The following is a 20,435-nucleotide window of genomic DNA, read 5'->3' as shown; positions in this document are numbered from 1 at the left end:
AGCGGCGGCGAGGTGTTTCACGTGGAGCCTTGTGAGAAGGAGTGCTCAGTGATTTTTATTTTATGTTTTTTTTTTAAACCCCCCTCAAAGTGTTTAAAGACGCGTTTACTTTGTGGAGAAATGAAATCCTTTGCAGCGTTTTGCATTCGGAGTGAAACAATCAAAGAAAAACACGTCACGTATTAAAACCTTTACTCAGACATGACACAACAAAGAGAAACAAGATTCAGAAATAAGGACTGAAAAAAGTATTCATATATATATATTGTTTTTCTTTTTTTTCAATCCCAGAAGCACAAAAGTCCAGCGGCTCCGTGTGAGCGACGCAAACAGAGAACGGACACGAGAGGAGCTTCAAAACCAAAACACAAGAGCGACAGATGCGTTCTGATTTTACAGTTCTTGTACTTGTTTAATACTTTGTAATAAACAAAAAAAAAAGGTGAGTAGCACAGTCAGTGAAGAGGGAGACGGAGGGAAAACAAGACAAAACAGTTTGAGATTCTTTTTTCAAGGTGGAGAAGAAACAACGAGGGAAGATTTTAGATTGATGGAAACTAAAGCGGACCTTCTGAAGGCCCGCATGGAAAAAATGATTGGAGAACAAAAATAGCACCAATGCACACCTCTTTAGCGTCCGCTAGGCAGGACCTCTGTCTTTAGTGGGCTGCACAAGAATCACAACATCAAGCTGAGCCCCCCACACTCGTCGCGGCTTTTTCTTTATTTTATGAAAACGGCAACGACCGCAAACAATTTGGCAGTGATCGACACACCGGTGAGAGGGCGGCGGCGGTTTTCAAGGCCTTGTCACCGATGAATCTAATCTATACACGAGGATCAATTGTTCAGTCACAGCCTTCAATCCATCACGCAAACACACTTAAATCACTCGATTTTCAGAAAGAGAGTCATTTAAAAAAAAAAAATGTAACAAAGATGGCGACCACGAATACTGCTACACAGTCAGAAAAGGTCACAGCATGCGTCTGCCTCGAGTGCACGGACGTCTGCGGGCGTTCGCCGCCGCTGCCGCTCGCCGTCGAGTAAAGAGGGCGAGCGAAGAGCGACGCCGCCGCGCTGAAGCCTCTTCCTCGCCAATGCTCGTCCCTCTGAACGACAAATCGGAAGAAAGAAATAAAAAAGCTTCACATCCTTTAAAAAACAAAAAAAAACAGTCCAAGAATCACAGGATTCCTGTTACGGGTTTTAGTTCCCACAATGCACTGTTCCACGCGGCCGAGGAAAAGCAGTGGAGACGGTGGTGGGGTGGGCGGGGCTAAAGGGAGGAGGATGAAGCATCAGCTGATCGCCCCCCCCAACACACACACCACCCAGCTCCTCCACCTAGCGCTAAGTTAGCGCTTAGCACATCACAGCTACAGGATCCGCCCGACAGGTTCACGTCACGCGGCCACACACTCAGCCCATGGTGAATGCAAAAAACAACCAATCAGCTTCCTGCTAAACGAGCGGATCGGCCGAGCTTCAAGCGGCTGAGCTCATAGAAACACAGGAAGCGGCTCGACTTCGGAGTCCTCTCACTACCAATTGACATCGTGCAATGTAACAGGAAACGTCGCCTAAAACACAACTCACCATTTTGCAACCGTTTACCACAATATGAATAAACAAGTCGCATATCTTTTTTTAATTTTTTTTTACTTCGATTGGCATTTGCTCCGTCAGCAGAGCATGTGACCCGGTACCTTAGTTTCCTTCCTGCCCTCCGGGCACCGCCCCCACCCATCTCTATCTAGAAGCAGCTTAAACATTCAGCAGAGGAAGCTCCAAGTAAAAGAAAACAACTAAACGCGACGGCAGCGTGAGATGAAGCCTCTCAGACTTCATTCAACTGTCAGACGGCAGCCGATCGCGAGACCTCAACCTTCAAGTCTTTGAGGCGAAAAGCGCATCGTGCTTTTCTTTTAACCGGCTACGGCAGAGGAAGGAGGACTTCTCTCTGCGTGGAGGAGGTGAACGAGCCCTCTGGACTCGTGGAAAAGAAAACTACAACGCCACCAGAGTCTTGTGGTTACACCACCATCGCTGACGCGTCAAACAAACACCACAACCTGTCTTACAGGCCATCTAACCGTCGGCCTCCGAGCCCGCATCACATGTGGGGGAGGAAAAAAGGGAGTGGGGGGGGAGAGAGGCCACGGACCCTCTGAGAAGTATTTGGACTTTCCGCAGGACAGGAAGCTCATTGCGGTCAAAGCAGCTGGCGGACCCCAACGCTCACCAGCTACTCTTCATTGCTTCCACCGGCCTAACTGCTTTCTAAAATACAATAAAAAACAAACACACCTGGCTGTGTCTGAAAGGAGCACAAACACTGACCAGCCACAGACAAAATGTACAAACACGTAGCTGATTTACTTCCAAGGTAAGAAGGGACTCTGCAAAAATAAAAAGAGGGAAAACCTACGACGTCAGCAGACTGTCGGATGAGCGGCCGTCTGATTTGTCTGCATACGGTTTGCATTGGTGTAAATGTGCCAGTCTTAAACTAACCACATCAGTTGTTTAGCACCTGGTGGAGGCCGGCCGAGCCTCTTCCCTGTAGAGTGACACTGCAGCGTTTTACCATCTCATTGCTGTTAACCCGTTAAACTGCGGAAACTGTTTTGTCTCCAGAACTCCTTTTCCCTGTGTTTGAGTCGTCGTAGGAACCCCAAATTAATTACAATACTTGTGTTTATTGTATGTATTTGTTCAGCAAAGTCCTGGGAAAAAAATGTATATCTGCAAAAAAGATATTTTGATCATAACTATGAACATCCAGCATGATATGAGCCAGATTCCCCAAAAAAGCCTCCTGGAGCGTCAATAAGACACCTTTTTGGAAAGATTAGGACCTAAAGAATCAGAATCTGAGACAAAAATCACAATAAAACAAAGTCTTGTTCTGGTAGGAAGGAGTTTCAGTCAAAAAAACTGTGTCATTTGGTTTAAAAAATGGAAAAAAATGACGCATTTTATGCCTAAAGATTGTCTGAAAGGGGCATGCTGGGTATTAAAATGGGCACGGGAGAATTTTCGCGCTCGGTTTCCAAAAGGTTAAAGCACACGCTGAATGAAGTGTTTCCAGAGCTGCGGGTGCGGTCGGTTATTGGGTTTCCTTTGTACACTAATCAGAACATTATTGCATGAAACACGACGAACGAGGAGCTCAAACGCCGCTGCGCTGTCTCGCCAAAGAAATGTGGTATTTGAATTGAAATGTTGCGTTATTGCCACTGTCAAATACATCAGCTGGTTTTACATCTTTGATGTAGCACCTGGATCTAAAAGAGGGGAAAGAGCGCCGCATGTCGAGTTATATCACAAAATCCTCACATCTGATTGGACGACGACGCAATAATAAGAATAACTAAAAAAACACACATTTAGTACCTTCAAGGTCATCTTAGGTATCTGAGAATCGACGGTCATTTCAAGGAAACGGGAACATTTATACAGTTTACAACTCTCACAAAAGTGCATAAATGACCACCAGCAAATGGAGGATTTTTTTTGAGGGGCGGGGGGTTTCAAGGAGATAAAAAAAAGACAACAAAAACAAAATGTTGTCTCTCGTGGAGCTGTGCTTCCTGTGAGATTCTCGCTGTTTAAAATGCCGACCGACGAAAATAGAGAACAAAAAAAAAAAAGGATGAAATCAAAACTAGGAGGAAAAAAAAAAAAAAAAAAGATGAAAAAAATTCAAGTCTTGTCTTTACGAAGCGGGAGGACAAAGTCCGTCTGTTCAACAAAGTGCTCCCACTCCCCTTTTCCTGGATTTCAATGCCTCGGAGGAGAAAAATACAGTACAGTACTTCAAAAAATAGAAACTCAAACAAGTTTCAAGCATGATTATTCAAACAAAAAGCTTAAAATGTTTAGGAGACTGGACGCGCTCACCGGGCGGCTCCGTCTGCCCGACACCTTCCACCCGATCGACACGGATCTAAATCAATGATGACGGACAAATGATTGAAATCTTATGCACCTGATTTTAAGCTAAAACCAAACCGCGAATGAGTCGCCGGCTAGCCGATAACCAAGTCACCAAAGTTAAGAACGAGTGAACCGGGTTACACAAAAAGCAAAAACACGCTCACTGTGAAATGGGAAAACTAAAAAGGCAAATTTAGGATTGAGACATTAACTGTATGTCTGATTAAAAAAAAGAGCTTGTGTTCTTTCAGTCGTAACAACTTTGGGAAAAGATCATACAAGTGTGTGTGTGTGTGTGTGTGTGTGTGTGGGGGCGTAGGGTTAGCATATTAGCATACTGCTCATCCATATTATCCGTGTATTGCATGTCAATTCCTGTATGCAAATTAATATCTGCAAGTGTGAGCGTCACGATAATTAGCCAGTGTGTGTGTGTGTGTGTGTGTGTGTGTGTGTGTGTGTGTGTGTGTGTGTGTGTGTGGGACACAGAGCCGGTACAGTAAAACCAGCAGGAGAGGCGCAACGACCCAACGTGTGGGTGGTGGCGTGTTGGCGATCCTGGTGTGCGTCGGATCCCGACCGGACCGGACCGAAGCGGACCGAAGCGGACCGAAGCGGACCGAACCGGGCCGTCCTCTAGGTGAGCTGGTGGGGGGCCTCCAGCATCTCCATCAGGAAGGTGTCGATGGGCGTGTCGCCGATCAGTTTGAAGAAGAACAGGTGCTCCAGGCACTTCAGACCGATGGAGCGCAGCGCTGGGAGCCGGAGGAGGAGCTTTGCAAACCTGGACGACGACGACGGAGGAGAAAGAGTCGTTAACACGGTAAACTCAGAAGCCCCACATCACAGTTAACGCTAAGCTCTTCCAATATGTGTGTGTGTGTGTGTGTGTGTGTGTTACAGCCTACCTGCCCTGCTGATCGGGGTATTTCTGCTTGCAGTAGGACTCCAGCGATGCGTACACCCGCTCTCTCAGCTGCTCCACCTCGCTGGGGTTGGACAAACCCTTGGCGTCTTCAGATGGAAACAAGAGAACATCAAAGTTATTCCCGGTTATATTTTTCCAGACTTTCCAGACTCGGTTCGTGCACTCGTTTGGTGTCCCTTCCCTCCCTCCTCCGTACCCGGGTTGAAGAGGATGATGGCTCGGAGGCAGCCGAGCTCCGTCTTGTCCATCTGCATGTCTCTCATCTTGCTCACCAGCTCGGTCAAAACCCTGCAGGGAGGAGAGGAGATTTGCAGGAGGGAGATGATCCCAGTTGGAGGTAATTCCAGATTTGGGGAGCAGAAAGGAGGAAAAATGGGACAAGAGGAGAAGAAGATAAGGAAAAAAAGAGAGTGAGAAAGTAATAAAGACAAGAGGAAGAAAGAGGGGGATAAGAGAGTGAGAACAGAGTGGGACCAGACTCCATCATCACATTGTGAAGTTCTGAATGAAGATAATGACAATTTCCTCTTTTCTACTTTTAATTTGTTGTGTTTGTAATTATATGTCATATTTTAGACCAAATTCACAGCTCTTTTTTGTGGAAATGCCTCGTTTCATACAACTCAAAGGGTTTGTCAAAAATCCTCGCATCTGTGCTAAAGTGTAAAGAATGAATAGAGGCCCGGGGCGAGGAAGTGAGAAGGAACTTAAAACCTTAAAGTAATGCCTCACACACGAGATAATCTTTTGTATATACACATGAATCACCCCGTGGTACTTTGGGATGCTTAAAGACGGTTCACCAGAGGTCACGCGATACAATATCGTCACGATACTTAAGTCCCGATGCGATATTATCGCGATATTGTGATACATTAAATATTGCGATATATTGCGATTTATTACCTTACAGCTCTAATATTTAAAACATTACAGGATAAACGGTCCTAAACAGTTTGTTGAAGAGTGAGTTTCTCTCAGTTATTTGATTCCTTGTTCAGCATGGAGGCATGTATGTGGGGGGGACTAAGTTTTCGATTTACAAATTGGGCTTTAAATGTCATCCATTCATTCTTTTATACGCGTCACAAATCTTGAAACCTATGAAAGTAAGAAAAGGTGTTTTGTTATTAGAGAGAAGTGCATGCAAACAGCAAAAAAAATGACAATTCGATTTGGCAGAAATATAGTTAACACCGACTTACCAACAGATTCATACTTTTTTTTTTAAATCAAAGGAATCATGCATCACCAGATGTGAAGCGTCGTAATGTAGAAAGAATATCAGTAAAACTTAAACCCTGTAACTTCTTTTGCTCTGCTGGAATATGACTCGGATGGAAGAGGAGAGGACTATGCAGTGATGGCTATTAGTGCATTTGCTACTCAGCCATCAGAAAATGACATTTCTCTCACAGACGCCGCCGGCCCGATGCCCACAATACAGTGCGTTGGCACATGAAGTTCTTTTCTACAGCTGGCCGTCATGTTTTGGGGCGCGGTACGCCATCACAGAAGAGGGCACAACACCACCTCCACACACACTCTGACCATACAGTGTCCAGCCCCTGGTCTGGTAACGCAACAAGCATTTGGTTTGGGAAGAAAAAGGCTTTGACGATGGATCAAAGATGGAAAAGTACCCTACTGGAGGAGTCTTTTGGCCACAAACCAAATACGGTGCTGAGATTTTAATTCAAAATGCAGTTCTTGTTCTTTGTCATCTAAACCACAACGTTTCCTGGGGGATCGGATCAAACGATGCTCAGACCCGAGAAGCCCGAGAGCGCCAACCCCTTCCAGCTGCGGTATTCAGAGTTTGTTTCAAGGAGGAGGGTTTTTTTTTGCAGAAAGGTGTTTGTGTGGGAGGAAGTAATTACCTGTCAAATATGGCCCCAACCTCGGCATTGTGCGCCCTGTGTGTTCAATCACAATGTGTTATTACAATGTCATTACACAGTTACATTGTTATAACAGAACTCTGACTGTTTTCTGAGCCGGTCAGTGCTTTACACATATGATTTCACATAGTGACAATCTGTAGTGGTACAAAGTACTAGCTGTTGTGTTTTTAAACTGTTAGAGAGAACTGTATGCATGAGGATTGTTCACATGTTGGATTTATCTTCCACCCGCACCCACTGACATTTCTATATGTGTACCTCTGATGAACTGTAAGCTATATTCACTTGGATTTAAATAAGCAGAAAAGGAGGTTATAATAAATTGTTTGAGCCAAATGCATTAGAGCAGAAAATCATTAGTACACATGTTCAGTGGAAAATGATTAACCCTCAAACCTTTAACAGGTGCTCCTCGCTGAGCATACGTCATGAAAAGTAACTGATTTTGTAAAATGTCCTATATTTCTCCTGTGAGAAAAACAGGAACCAAAAAGGGAGAAATGTATACATCTATATATTGTTTTTATGATGACGGCGCCCCTTTATCCGTCTGTGTACGATACAGCCAATCAAATCGATCCCAGGTAGCTCTTTCCTATCAAACACGCACCTTGTCCAAACGTTCACCAACCCTTTTCCTTCCTTTTAAATTATGAAAAACTATCAAATACATGGTTTAAAAACACGCCGTCATTACTCGTCGACTGCATGAAGATGACTAACAGAGAATGTTTCTATTGAGTGAAAAACGGAGGCTCTTTCCAAGCGTGTCTGAGACAAGCCCGTGTTTGGTTTGTCCTCTCTGGGCTTCTGTAGAAACGAGGCGGTGCGACACGCCTAACCTAGTGAAGAGAACCCGCCCGACAAATAGCTAGAAATTGTCCTAAAGGACGTCTCTTAAAGAAAACAAATAAACAAAAGAAAAGAGAAAAGGAAAAGACATTAAAAAACGGAAAAGATGGCCGCCTCTCTTCATTCTTGTCATTGATTGGAAGGTACGAGGTGAGAAGAGAGTGGTGCTATATGACGCATCAGAGGAAAGATCATTGAGCCGTTCGCTGTGAACCTGATTTCTCGGCACACATTAATCCGGTATAACAATGTAAATACTGTGTAATTAACAGTGAATGTGACACATTGTGATGAGTTTGTGACAACGTGAGGAACACTGGAAGCCCACCGATGTGATAATATCAACTCGTTCTCACATCAGCCATCATTATTATCAGTAAGTGTCACGTCCCAATGAAAATGAAACAACCAGTCCCATCAGTGACAATACATCGTTATGATTTCAGTTCTCTCATTGTTAGTTTTCTTGAGGCATTTCAACAACAAAGTCACTTGACTTTAGAGGTAACAATTGATGGTTGATGCAATCAGGCAGAAAAATGGAGCGGTATATGAAGGTAGATTTGTGTCTTCATTGCGCAAGCAAATTTCTTGTTTGTAAATTATCTGACTGCAAATCCCAAATCATTGATTTTAAATCAAAGATCCGCTCTAAAAAAAAAAAAAAGGTCTCCAAAAAAAAAAAAAAAAACGCTCTCCAAAGAAAAATTAAAAATGAAAAAAAAACACTAATAAAAAAAAAGGTCAAAAAAAAAAATCGCTCTCCAAAAAAACGCTCTTAAAAAAAAAAAAGGTAAAAAAAAATTGATCTAAAAAATATAAAATAACCCTAAAAAAAAAACGCTCTCCCAAAAAAGAAAAATGCTCTAAAAAAAAAAAAAAAAAAAAAAACGCTCAAAAGAAAAATACACCCTCAAAAAGAAACGATTTTTCATTTGAGAACAAAGATTTGGGATTTGCAGTCAGATAATTTACTTACAAACAATACATTTGCTCGTGTAATAAAGACACACGTCTACCTTCATTGGGGCAGTAATCATGTTCAGGTTTGGTTTCCTGGTGATTATAAAATAATTGTTTTGGATCTCAAACCTCGTTGTTTTAGACGGAATAGTTCATGTCTTGTATCTGCAGCCATCAAACATTTGGTCAGAAATAGTGATTTTCTCCTTTTCAGCCGCATTAAAACCACACTATAATATTATCTATTGAATAACTTATTGTACGCTGTTAGATCTTAACTAGTGGTGATTGCCTTGTGCTTATTAATGACATATTATTAGTATATCGTGCACTTGAATCTTATGATCAGTAAAAGTCTGGTTTATTCCAAGAGTGTAATTACTTTGCAAGATGAGATCACAAAACAAGTATTCGTTGGTCAGCAGAAAAGAAGATATTGCCGGGGCCTCCATTACATTCTGCACAGCAATGTAAACTATCATATTAATACCATTTTAAGTATTTTAAGAGATTGCCTTTATGATGTAACAGTTAGTATTGCACATTAGCCAGCCATGAAGGTCTCTGTGAGCACATGCGTGTACTAAAGAAGCAAAGTCTCTCAGCCAATCACTGCCAACGCGTAACAGCAGCTGCAGCCAACAAAGATTAGGACACAGTGTCCTGAATTATTACCCCAGTCATTAATCCAGCTAAACCTGAATAATTCATGTGCAGAAGTGTTTCTTCATCTAGTTCTCAGGACTGGGGACTCAGGGTCCATCTAGTTTAGGCTTAAGCTTAGTGATCCTAATACTGTGCAGAAAAAAAAACAGTTATATTGGTGCATGTCCTCTCCAGTTGGGCCAAATCATCTGCATTCTCGGGTGAATCACTGGTGTGGGCATGTCTGTCAGAGAGGTATGCTTCGTGCACATGTGCATCTGTGTGTTACCTGTCAAAGATGGCTCCTACGCCGGCACTGTGAGCGCTGTTCCTGTGCACGTGCAGGCCGGTGGCCAGTAAGATCCCGTCCTTCACGGAGATGGAGCGATGCGAGAACGACGCGATCAGGAGCTCGTTCCAGCCTGTCGCAGAGGGTTAAAAATATGTTGGGAAAATGTTGAAGTTGCTGCCACATTCGACGACAGTGTTGCTGAACCTTGAAGGACGATCCCCGTCAGCACATCCCCCGTCTAGAGGAAGACTTACCGGCGCGCAGCAGGATGACTTGGTCGTCCAGGGCCAGCTCGGAGAAGTGAGGGATCCTCTTGGCCCACTCCACCAGGGTGAAGAGCTGCTTGTCGGCCGCCTGACAGATGTTGGTGACCGGATCGTTGGGCTGAAGGAAGCAGATGTAGAGGTCTGTGTCATTCGCGCCAACTGAATGGAGGACGATTGTCCAAACACTCCTGCAGTCTTTGACCCAATATAAGTATGATTATGTACTTGAATGACGTAAAGAAGATCGTAAGCTATCAATCATCTCGTATGTTCTTGGGGTCGGGGGAATATTTTGCGTGGAGACACGCGGACGTTTCGATCTTTTATTATGTCAATTATACACTTTTTTTGGTCCGGGAATAATAAAATAAATTGCTTTTTTTCAGCCCACTTGATGGTGCTGTGTGGTTTCCTGGTGAGGTCAGCAGAGATTCCCGGATTTGCAGTGGAAAAAAGGGAATAAATCACAATACTTAACATATCGCAATACTCAATACATCGCAGTATCGTGATAAAATCGAATCGTGGGACCTCTGGTGATTCCCACCTCTAATATGTTCCAATAGTTTATCAAAATAATAGCGTTGAAGGACGAGCTTGTGGTTCATTTCCACCATCCAGACTACTCACAGAGCTGCCACCCGAACCTCCGTCTGTTTGAAGTTCTGTCTTCTGCTCCACGGCCATCTCCGCCTCCAAGATCTTCTCCACCGGCATCTCCTCGTTCACCACGCTGGTCGACTCCACCTCGCCCTCTCGTTCCCGGTTCCTCTGTCGTTCCTCTTGGACAGCTGCAAAGGGGGGAGGGAGGGAAGCACAGGAGAAAAACAATGAAGGACAAGAAAAGGGAAGGATGAGACAAAGAGTAAGAAGAGCAGAGAGGATACATTGTGTGTGGGAAGGGCGGGAGAGAGGAGGATAGGTAGGTAGGTGGGTAGGTGTGAAAGAACAGAGAAGAAGAAGAAAGTGCCGGAGCAAAGGAATGGACAATTTACCAAAGCTCGGGTGGGCAGGCCATGATCAGAGGACATTGTTCAAGACAGCAAAAGAAAGAGAACAAGAGGCAGCGGGAGGAGCAAACATTGATGAGAAGGAAGGATAGGACACCAGAATGGATCGAGCGAGAGGATTGGAGATGAAGAGAAGAAATGAGGGAGAAGTATTGGTGCGGGGAGAGGACGGTATACAAAAATGTAACGTGTAAAACCAAAATAACGTGACAATAATGTGCAAAATAGAATAGAAATAGAAGTACAAATCATGATACATCCAAAGTCTCTCATTCTGTCTTTCACACTTTTTTCTTTTACTTTCAGGCCCTCTGCCAAGGCAGAAATGGACACTAGAAACATTATTATTAACTAATTGTTTGTAATCACCAACAAGGAGGCACACAACATTGTAATCGGAAAATATGGATTTTGCAGATTTAATTTCAGGACATGATTCTTCTTTTCCAGATTAATTACAAGTCTGTTTTTCTAATTTCCATAAAGTCCAATGAATCTGGTTGTGGCCTTGACGTTAAGCTTTGTCAGCCCTGAGTGCCAAGTGGCTGTTTTACTGGCCCAATAGGCAAAGACCTACTGGTCTGAGATGGAAAATGCAGGCAAAGGAAATGCTTCAATCTAACTTTCTTTGGGGAACATTAGTAGTTTTAGTTATGTATCATAAGCCGCTTAGAGCAACTGTAACCAAGTCATGACTCCCTCTCTAATATCCATTTTACAATGCAGTGAACACATCTCCTTTTTTACTGGATTCATTCAGGTTTCTGGACCAAAAAACTACATCGAAACATCACAATGCACGAGGCCCCGACACGGTGTGAACTTGCGTTCATGTCGCGCCCTGCAGGTTACTGCAGAAAGCAACAGCAATCAGGTTTAACTACAGACACAGCCAATGAATTCTACCCCATGGAGTGATGTTTCCCCCTCTCCACAACAATTTTGAGGTCCTATGGAAGCTTTCTTTTAACAAAAGAAACGGGTGAAGCATTATTCATATGAGCTTAACTCAATTTTTAGGGGTAACAGCGCGAAGTAAAGACGTCAGTCGACACAGACTGAGGCTCTGCTGAATGAAGAACATCCCGCCATCTTGGTTGTGTGTTTAGGGATCACTGACTCGTTCCATTATGACACCATCGGGGGGGATTTGAGTGAGAGAAAAGGCCAAGAGTCCCGTTCACCAAGTACACAAATGTGAACAATCAAAGACATCCAAGCCCAACACAACCGTGTTTCAAAAAGACACCAACAGTCTCACAGAAGGGAAATAATAAACAATAAAAAACTTGGGTCATTTCTTGGAGAGCAGCGATTCGTCAAATGCTTTATTTATGATTCAAACACCCAATTTTTTTTCTGTGTCGCGCTGAGCAAAACAGCACATTGTCGATTGTTTATCGTTTTTAAATTACATAATTGTTGTCTTGTGTTTATTGTTCAGGCACCAATCACAAAGCCAAATTCCTTCGCAATAAACTGTTTAAACAAAAGCCTTGTGAAACGGAAAAAAACAAGCACGGTGCATTCTTCGGTGGAGGATTTAATTCTTGATCAATAACGTGTCTGGAGACACTTTTTTCGTTTGAATTAATCCTAGTACGTACTCTTAATGTCCAGCGACGCAAAGACATTGAACGCGCCGCGTTTAATGCGGGAAAACAACAAAAGGTCGGCGGTTTTGAGAGGTGCGGGGAGTTCAATGAACGTCTTATCCTTCTTCTGCAAAAAAAAATGGAGTTAACACTCAAAAGTGGCCAAAAGTGGAACTGCTCTGTGACTCTAATGGGTGGAAGTGAACAACAAGAAGCTTCCCAGTACAACAGGATGAAGATTAAAAGGAGTGTGCATACGCTGCAAACTTTCCCTGGCTCTATAAAAAGTTTTAAAAAAACATGGCGGAGTGATTTGAGGTCCTCTTAAAACCAACGGACCGACATTTAAAACCAGCTCCTGCTCGTCGATATGCAACGCAAATATCTCTCTGTTCTCGCTCACTCACGCAGACACAGACACACACACACCCCTCCCTCCCTCTTCTCCTTACATCTGTCGTTCATCTTGGCCACTACAGAAGGAGGGATGGGGGGGAGGAGGGGGAGAGAGAGAACGAGAGGAAACAAAAAGAGGAAGAGAGGGGGAAAGGGGGTTAGTGCATACAAGGCTTACCCACCCCCCGTCTCCCTCTCTACCACTCGTTCCGTCTTATCCCCTTGCGGGACAAATATCTTAGATGAGGTGTGATCTCTCACATGGAAGATCGGGTTGGTGTTCTTCTTCAATTGTTTTTTTTCTCATTGCTCGTCACCGAAAGCTGCTGCAGCGACAGCTTGTGAGTCGTGTTTGTTGTCTACCTCTGCGTCGCCAATGTTTGGGGACAGGCGGTCAGTGTTGACTACTCGCGGGTTCCCGATTTTCTAGCTAGGTTCGGCAACTTTTGGAGCTATTTCTGCTAGCTACCATCATTGGAGAGGAGTTAGCAACATTAGAAGACTAATGGATGAGGAGAAAACCCTAGAAAACCTTTGAAAATGCTTAAAAACCCTTAAAAAAATAACTTGAAAAACCTTAAAACCCCTTTTATCTAACTTAAAAACCCTTGAAAAAAAAACAACTTAAAAAAGCTTGATAAAAAACCTTGAAAATCTTTAAACTCCTTGAAAACTATTAAAATCCCCTTTATACCCTTTAAAAATCCTTGAAGAACAATGAAAACCCTTGAAAACAGCTCTTCTGGTGAGAGAAGCTATCATACAGTTCTTCCTTTGAGCGAGTTGAGTATCTGGAGCATCACATTTGTGGGTTCATTAAACTCTCAAAATGTCCAGAAAATGAGAACGTTCATGAGAAACTCTTCAGTCTGTTCTTGATCTTAGAAATTAAGGATGTTCCTTGAGAGAACTTGCAAAGGAACTGAACATGTGTCTGGGTGAAACCAAACTTTTGAACGGTAGTGTAACTTATGTGAAAAAGCGCTGAACGCAGTACAGTTAGCGTTTACCAACACTGTCACCAACATCATGAGGATACACTTAGAAATGGACTGGTGAACTAATGTTCAAGTCGGACGTTTCCTTTCCAACATACTGGTACTGGAGTTAAAAGCGCTACGGCTATATAGCTAACGGGACTTAACAGTGGAGTTTACGCTTTAAAAAAAATCAAAACAATAAAAGGAATCTGTGTCTGCCTGCATGTCCTTCTCGTACCTTGACAACCGCTCAGCAGACGTCTTCTGTCGCCTGCGCTTCAACATTTGCAATATAAGCATTTGCTCTTCAATATTGATGAGCTCCGACTCTATAACCCTTGAAACCACACAGCCACACACCCCTGGCGGCGTGGCGGTGAATTGCAGAGCAACGTGGTCCCTTGACGCAGGACTTCGAATGCTCAACGACGGCGTCGACGTGACGCAGAAGCATAAACTAGGCTTTAGAGTCACACACTGAAATGTGTACCGAGTGAAAGAGAGCCCTTATCAGCTAAATGTACACGTCTGTTCACGGTGAAGCTTCCACATAGTTTAGTGATTAATAAAGCAGAATATTTTGTATTTTTGAGTCAACACATTGTCAGGTAAAGGTAGTACTACAATGTATTCATTTTCAGTAGAAGTACACAGTAGTATACAGTTGAGTTGCACGTATCTAAATGCTTTGCAGGCCTGTTTTAAAGTTATTTTAGAGTGCAGTAAATGAGAATAATAGCATAATTCAATATTTCTCATCTCTAATCATCACAATGTATCTACAGCTCAGGCTGCCTACTTCACCTTGATGGTATATTTCTTTTAACACTGAATCACCATAGATATAATGAGGAGCTTTGACATGAATCAACAGCAAAAAAAAGGCTCTTAAATGTTATCGTAAAACCATGAAAGAAACATGAATACCAGTTTATGTTTTATACAAGTGACGTTCAACGAATTACAGAACACTGAAGGATAAACTAGTCGCTACTTCTCAAACACTTGATATCGTGTCCGGCGTTTAAAATGTTCAGTTTGAACTGTCAAGCTCGGAAACAGTCTCTGTGTTTGTCGACCCAACGGGAAGTTGTCAAAACTTTTGATATGATAGTTTATGCGGTATCACATGAGTAGTGGGCTGTTAGCACAGTGCAATACGTTTGTCCTGTCTCACTCCACTACTGCTAAATATTCTTATTAAGAGGTTCTGATCAATCTGCTCGATAAGAAGCAGAGTTAAGAAACCTTTTTAAAAGCTATCTATCGAATAATTTAGCGACTTTAAAAACCTAAATCAAATCGTCGTTTTGTGAGAGAAAAAAAAAACGCACCATGTAGTGCGTTTAAATCTAACATCGCTTGTGTTGGGTGGAGAAAGGGAGTTGTTTTGAGGGGTCCTGAGCAGGAGGCTGAGGAACCAGACAACTCCAGGAAGCGTGACGTGCCCCTTTGCTAGCTCACCTTCTCTCTTCATGCCCATGGCCAGGCACTTCTGGTAGCGGCAGTACTGGCAGCGGTTCCTCTGTCTCTTGTCCACCATGCAGTCTTTGCTGTCCCGACAGGTGTAGCTCAAGTCTTTGCGCACGGTGCGCTTGAAGAAGCCTTTGCAGCCCTCGCAGCTGTAGACACCGTAGTGCTTACCTGGAGGGAGGGAGGGAGGAAAAGAGCCAAAGAAAATTAGACAAATGCAATGACAATTTGCTAGAAATGCCAACGGCTTTACTATTTAACCCGTTGAAAACTGTGGAACTAATTTTGGCTCCAGATCTCCTTTTCCCCTGTGTTTGAGTCGTAGGACCCCAAATTAATTCCAATACTTGTGTTTTTTGTCTGTATTTGTTCATCAAAGTTGGGAAAAAATGTACATCTGCAAAAAAAAAAATCACTTTTAAAGGGTATTTTGATCGTATTTATGAACATCCAGCATGATATGAGCCAGATTCCCCAAAACTCCTCCCGGAGTGTCAATAAGACATCTTTTTGGAAAGATTAGGACCTAAAGAATCAGAATCTGCAACAAAAATCACAATAAAACAAAGTCTTGGTCTGTTAGGAAGGAGTTTCAGTCAAAAAACTGTGTCGTTCAGTTAAAAAATGGAAAAATTACGTATTTTATGCCAAAATATTGTCTGAATAGAGCATGTTAGGACTTAAAAAGGGCGCGGGACGATTTTTCCTAAAACTAAAAATAGTTTTTATGTAAGGTGGATAGTCACCAGAAGATCTGTCTCCGCAGATGGCACAGAGGCGCTTCTGGGAAAGCATCGGCCCCGGGCTTTGGGGAGACAGCGGCTTCAAGCCCAATGGAGGCTTCACGTCATCGGAGCTGCTCACTGCGTGGAGCCCTGACATGGACACCGTTGAGTTGATCTGAAAGAACGACAAAGGAGGAGGTGAACACGATGACGAACCACAACCGGTTTGTGTTTGTTGAGGACATTCATGCATCTCGTTCAACTAAACGGCTGCATGGGAGAGAGAGATTGCGTGTTCAGATTACTTCCACCTGAGGAACAACAACCCTCCCTTACCTGCGGGCTGCTGATGGGGCCGTAGCCCACCGAGGGCGTGCCGGGGAGGCAGGGCGAGCCCAGCGAAGAGCTGATGACGGAAAAGGGGGAGCCGATGCTACTGATGGGGCTGTTGACCCCGGTGGTGGTGACGGGAGGCAGGGAGGTCATGGACGCTGCGGCCGGGGGAGCCAGCGGAGGCGAGCGCTGCCCGGACGCGGGGGAGGAGACGGACGAACTGTCCGGGCTGTGGGAATCTGACACGGCGAGAAGGAGAACAGGAAGTGGCCATCGTCATCATCAATACAAGCAATGTAGTGCAAAAATGGCTCCGCTTATTATTAGGAGGTGAAACAAGGATCCATATAATTTATTCTCACACTCAAAGGCAGATAAGGTGGTTTCATTATGAACCTGGCACAGATGTTATACAACCAATCATTTGCATATAAATGTATATTTCCTTTGTTAAACATGTTTAACTATTAAGCAGCCAGGACGTTTACAACATGGGTCTTTTATATTCATCAAGAGAAACTGTTGTATTCCAGTAAAATGTGCTTCGCTTTTAACATCCAAGAGTGCAGTGCCTAAAGAAACTGCACTAGACAACTAAGTGAAGGGAAAGATTTGGGATTTGGTTGAGTAATTATTCTCAACACCTCTCAGGATTTATCATCAGCTTTCACACCGCACCTAAGAACCACATTCCCTCCATCTGACTGGTGTGCAATAAGGAGAAAGAAATATATGCTCCACGACTTGAATCTAGGGTACTTTTGATCCGGTTTTGTGGTGCCAATTGTTTTATTTTTTATGTTGTAGTTTCGTATTGTTACGGCTTTTCTTCTGCTGGCTATGGGCTGCATTTCCACTGCCTTGGGCGGTGTACTTGTTTGTCGTCTGATCTAATCTATCTTTCTTGCCATCAAACACACTGGAGGGAAATAAACCAGTCACATGCTCACATAAATCACCTCCTGGGGCCCACGGAAGACAGTGCGTTCGCAACCATGTGAACACAAAGAATCACGCTTTTTTTAAATACTGAGCAAAAATGTTCTCAAACATTTTGGATTTTAGTGTTCTCTTAAGTCTCCCTCAATGGCACAACTCCAACTCTGTCTCACATTTCACAGAGCATAAAGCTTTGCAAGTACTGACTTTAAGGTGCATAGTAAAATGTTGAGTATGGCCGTGTTTTTCATTGCTTTCTGCTGTAGGATCAGAGAGCACTGGTGCTGCACCTTATCAGCGTTACACTGGTACACTGCCCTTGTTGGGATTTGGGATAAAGGCAAATACCTGTGCCAGCTGGAAGGCATGTGTGTTCTGAATAGCTTGAATATGTATTTATATATTCTCAAGTCATGAAGGGCCTAAATCTTAGTTTCCTCATAACCCTTTCAGAGGCCTGAGTTAACTGTCATGATAAGAAACGTGTGAGGTAATTTGTATAAGCTTTAACGAGCTGTAATAATTATCAGATTTCAAAAGCAATGCGTGCTTCGACATGAATGTTGTTGCATGGCTGATGACAAAATCCGAGCCGTTATTTTCTCACCTCTACTGTCTCCCATGATGGTGGTCGGGCCACAGGGGCTGACTGGCAGCTACACGCCGATGTACTCCCCGTCTACGGCCCGCTATCAAACTCTAGACCGCGGACTGAGGCCCGGGCCCGAGCTGTTTTTGGAAACCAAAAACGGGTCTGAAATTCCAACACAAGGGAGAGCTTCACATTAAAACATGATGTTGGCACAGATAATGCACATTTGGTCATACAATTAAAAAACAAACCTAGCATCCATCAGTCGGCTGCACCGCTATGAGCTGTCTGTATGCTTGTCAATAGAAATATTTGTGCCTTTCATGCATTTTGGGGTCTTTTGATCTATCGTTCAGACAGTTTGCAAAGCAGTCAGCTGGTAAACCGCTGCCTAAGCAAAAAACACAAATTATGAAAGACTATAATGTTATCAAACACTGACCATGTTGACTGGGTCTAACGTAGTGAACAAAACGTCCCTTTCCACTCTCTAGATAAAACCCAAACGGATGGCAACAAACCACCGTTCTTGCAGGCTAACGTTAGCCATTGCATAGCTCGTAAACTAGCTAACCATCAATATGCCTGTGGCCACCGTAAAGCTAGGTGGCTTATGTTAGCTTCCCCCTTGAATAACATTATACACCAAGTTATTACTTCATATATCGGCATGCCGTTTAGGACAAACAGTCCGTTGACGCTACATTTAGTTTAAAATGATGCTATGTCTGGTATCAGCCGAGCGCTGTAACAGCTAGCTAACTAGGTTTAGCCACCTAAGCTAGCTGGCGAGCTAACAGCTCGTTCGCCCGAATACACCGGAGGAGAGCTAGAGAGCCGGGAACAGACAAGTGCAGCACTTGGTGTTCCGCCTGTATGTAGTCCTCCTCGCCATAACACAGCGACCTGTCACCTAAAAGGGATTGAGTGAAAAATAAAGACGGTTTACTGACGGTTTAGCGGCACAGCTTCTTCGCATGAAAAGATGTGGTGACTAGGCCCCGCGTGTGTCTGCTTCTCCCCCCACTTTGCCTCGTAGTCAACCCTCCCTCCCCCTGCAAAGATGAAAACATGATGATGGTGGAGGATTTTGGCAGAGGGCTCTCTCACATTGGACCAGAACATTGGCTCGGAATCACTGCGAAACCGAGCAGCCTCTGGTTTCTCTGAGCAGAGGAAGAGGGGTTGTGTGGTCATGGTGCCTCTCACATGTCAGCGAGGGAGATGCGCTCAGTGCGAGAGGTCAAGAGGTCAAGACAAGTTCAGCCAGCCGTCTGCTGAAAAGGTTATTGGAGGGCACCGGTGTTTCTGCTGCCTTGGAAGATATCAGGATCTCTTTATCTCATTGTGAATCCAATAAACACATATTTATACTCTTGAATCGGTCATACTATACCTGCATATGGGAAATACACCAGATGTACAATACATTCACATATGTATGTACTATGTGTTCACCTCAAATCTTCTTTTTATTCACACAAGACAGTGTGTTGTCTCATATCCTATAGAAATCAATTAATGTACATTCTCAGCGTCCACATTACAATTACTGTGGCAAGTCATATAATAAATCAGATTCTTTCTGCTAAATGGGTGTTTTTTTGTCATATTAGGTAACTCACAGGTACTTATGTCAAGTTGACATAAGTTTACTGTGTTTGTCATGCCGCATCAACTTGAAAACAATCAGCATATCAACATATGAGCTGATGTGTATTCACTTTAAGAATGCTGGCAGCATAACGACAAACATTCAGAGTGTGTGAGTGTGACTGGAAAAGGTACGTCGTAGTGTTGTTCCCCCGATATCGTGTATTATTGACTATCGAGAATGATGGCGGACAATGCACCAGCCCCTGTGTGAGGAGTTTTGAAATAAGAGATTCGCTGGAGAGACATTGAAAAGCCATTTGACATTATTATTGTCATTATTTTGGTTACTTTATAAGGCCTACTTTGAATGCATTTGATTTTAACAATAAGGTTAGACAGAGAAACAACATTTTTGCATCACAAATATAAATTACGATAATAATCAAAAAACACAAGAATATTATCGCGCCAGTTTTGCATCTCTCCAGTTGTACACACACTGCATGGATCATGTAGATAATATGTAGATGAGGTATGAAAGTCTGTCTCGTGTTCAGTTTACACACCTTTAAAACCTTTAAAGAGGTTGCTCCTTTCATCTCTTGTGGCTGTAAACTCCTGCAGATCTTTGATGCTTTATCCCCCTCAAGGGGCCTGACATGGCATTACATACAACACATGGACCCCAGTGATGTGGGAATGCTTATACTTCAAATGTTTAATAGTTTAAATGCACAATTTTATGCATGACATTTTAAACTTTTGTGCATACTTTGAAAAGGAATTTAATCATATCCACTTTTGATCTTATTTGGTCAAAGTTGCATTATTGTTTACATTGATTGAGATACAAAATAATCTGTTTTTTTATGAATCTGTCTTCCAATTTTTGTGTAATTTTCAATGATCACGGAACAAAACTATTATTAAAGTGCATTTTTTCTATGAAATATACATGTCTCTAACAAATTATGTAGGAAAAGAACAACTCAACCTTAGTTACA

At 43.2% G+C, this 20,435-nt stretch overlaps 1 protein-coding gene across 5 annotated transcripts; it reads right to left on the bottom strand.

Moving 5' to 3' along the window:
- Window positions 1-175: 175 nt before the first annotated feature.
- rxrba (retinoid x receptor, beta a) lies at window positions 176-19,043 on the bottom strand. 5 transcript variants are annotated; one of them, XM_068575066.1, is made up of 13 exons: window positions 18,946-19,043; window positions 17,851-17,997; window positions 16,308-16,543; window positions 15,993-16,146; window positions 15,238-15,417; window positions 12,850-12,870; window positions 10,423-10,583; window positions 9,781-9,910; window positions 9,524-9,656; window positions 6,751-6,786; window positions 5,067-5,158; window positions 4,851-4,956; window positions 176-4,726 (listed from the first exon to the last, which is right to left on the bottom strand). In XM_068575066.1, exons 2-13 carry the CDS (start codon window positions 17,864-17,866, stop codon window positions 4,579-4,581), a joined length of 1,413 nt encoding a protein of 470 aa, XP_068431167.1. In that variant the 5' UTR covers window positions 17,867-17,997; window positions 18,946-19,043; the 3' UTR covers window positions 176-4,578. The 5 variants fall into 5 exon arrangements, with proteins under 5 accessions (XP_068431167.1, XP_068431166.1, XP_068431169.1 ...); XM_068575065.1 differs by lacking the exon at window positions 18,946-19,043 and adding an exon at window positions 18,789-18,861; XM_068575068.1 differs by lacking the exons at window positions 6,751-6,786; window positions 18,946-19,043 and adding an exon at window positions 18,789-18,861.
- Between the last annotated feature and the right edge of the window lie 1,392 nt (window positions 19,044-20,435).

The sequence above is a fragment of the Clinocottus analis genome, unplaced genomic scaffold (genome assembly GCF_023055335.1).
Source record: "Clinocottus analis isolate CAN_PGR_092001 unplaced genomic scaffold, fCliAna1.0.p SCAF_14, whole genome shotgun sequence".
Classification (NCBI taxonomy): Eukaryota; Metazoa; Chordata; class Actinopteri; order Perciformes; family Cottidae; genus Clinocottus; species Clinocottus analis.
This window is presented reverse-complemented; position numbering and strand designations above follow the sequence as displayed.

Bases quoted from the DNA above. Each gene is read 5' to 3' on its own strand.
- rxrba (XM_068575066.1), bottom strand. The intron at 10,584-12,849 runs GTAAGGAGAAGA...CCCCCTTTGCAG, and splicing joins GGCCAAGATGAACGACAGAT to CTGTCCAAGAGGAACGACAG. The intron at 5,159-6,750 runs GTAATTACTTCC...TCCTCCCTGCAG, and splicing joins GTTGGGGCCATATTTGACAG to GGTTTTGACCGAGCTGGTGA.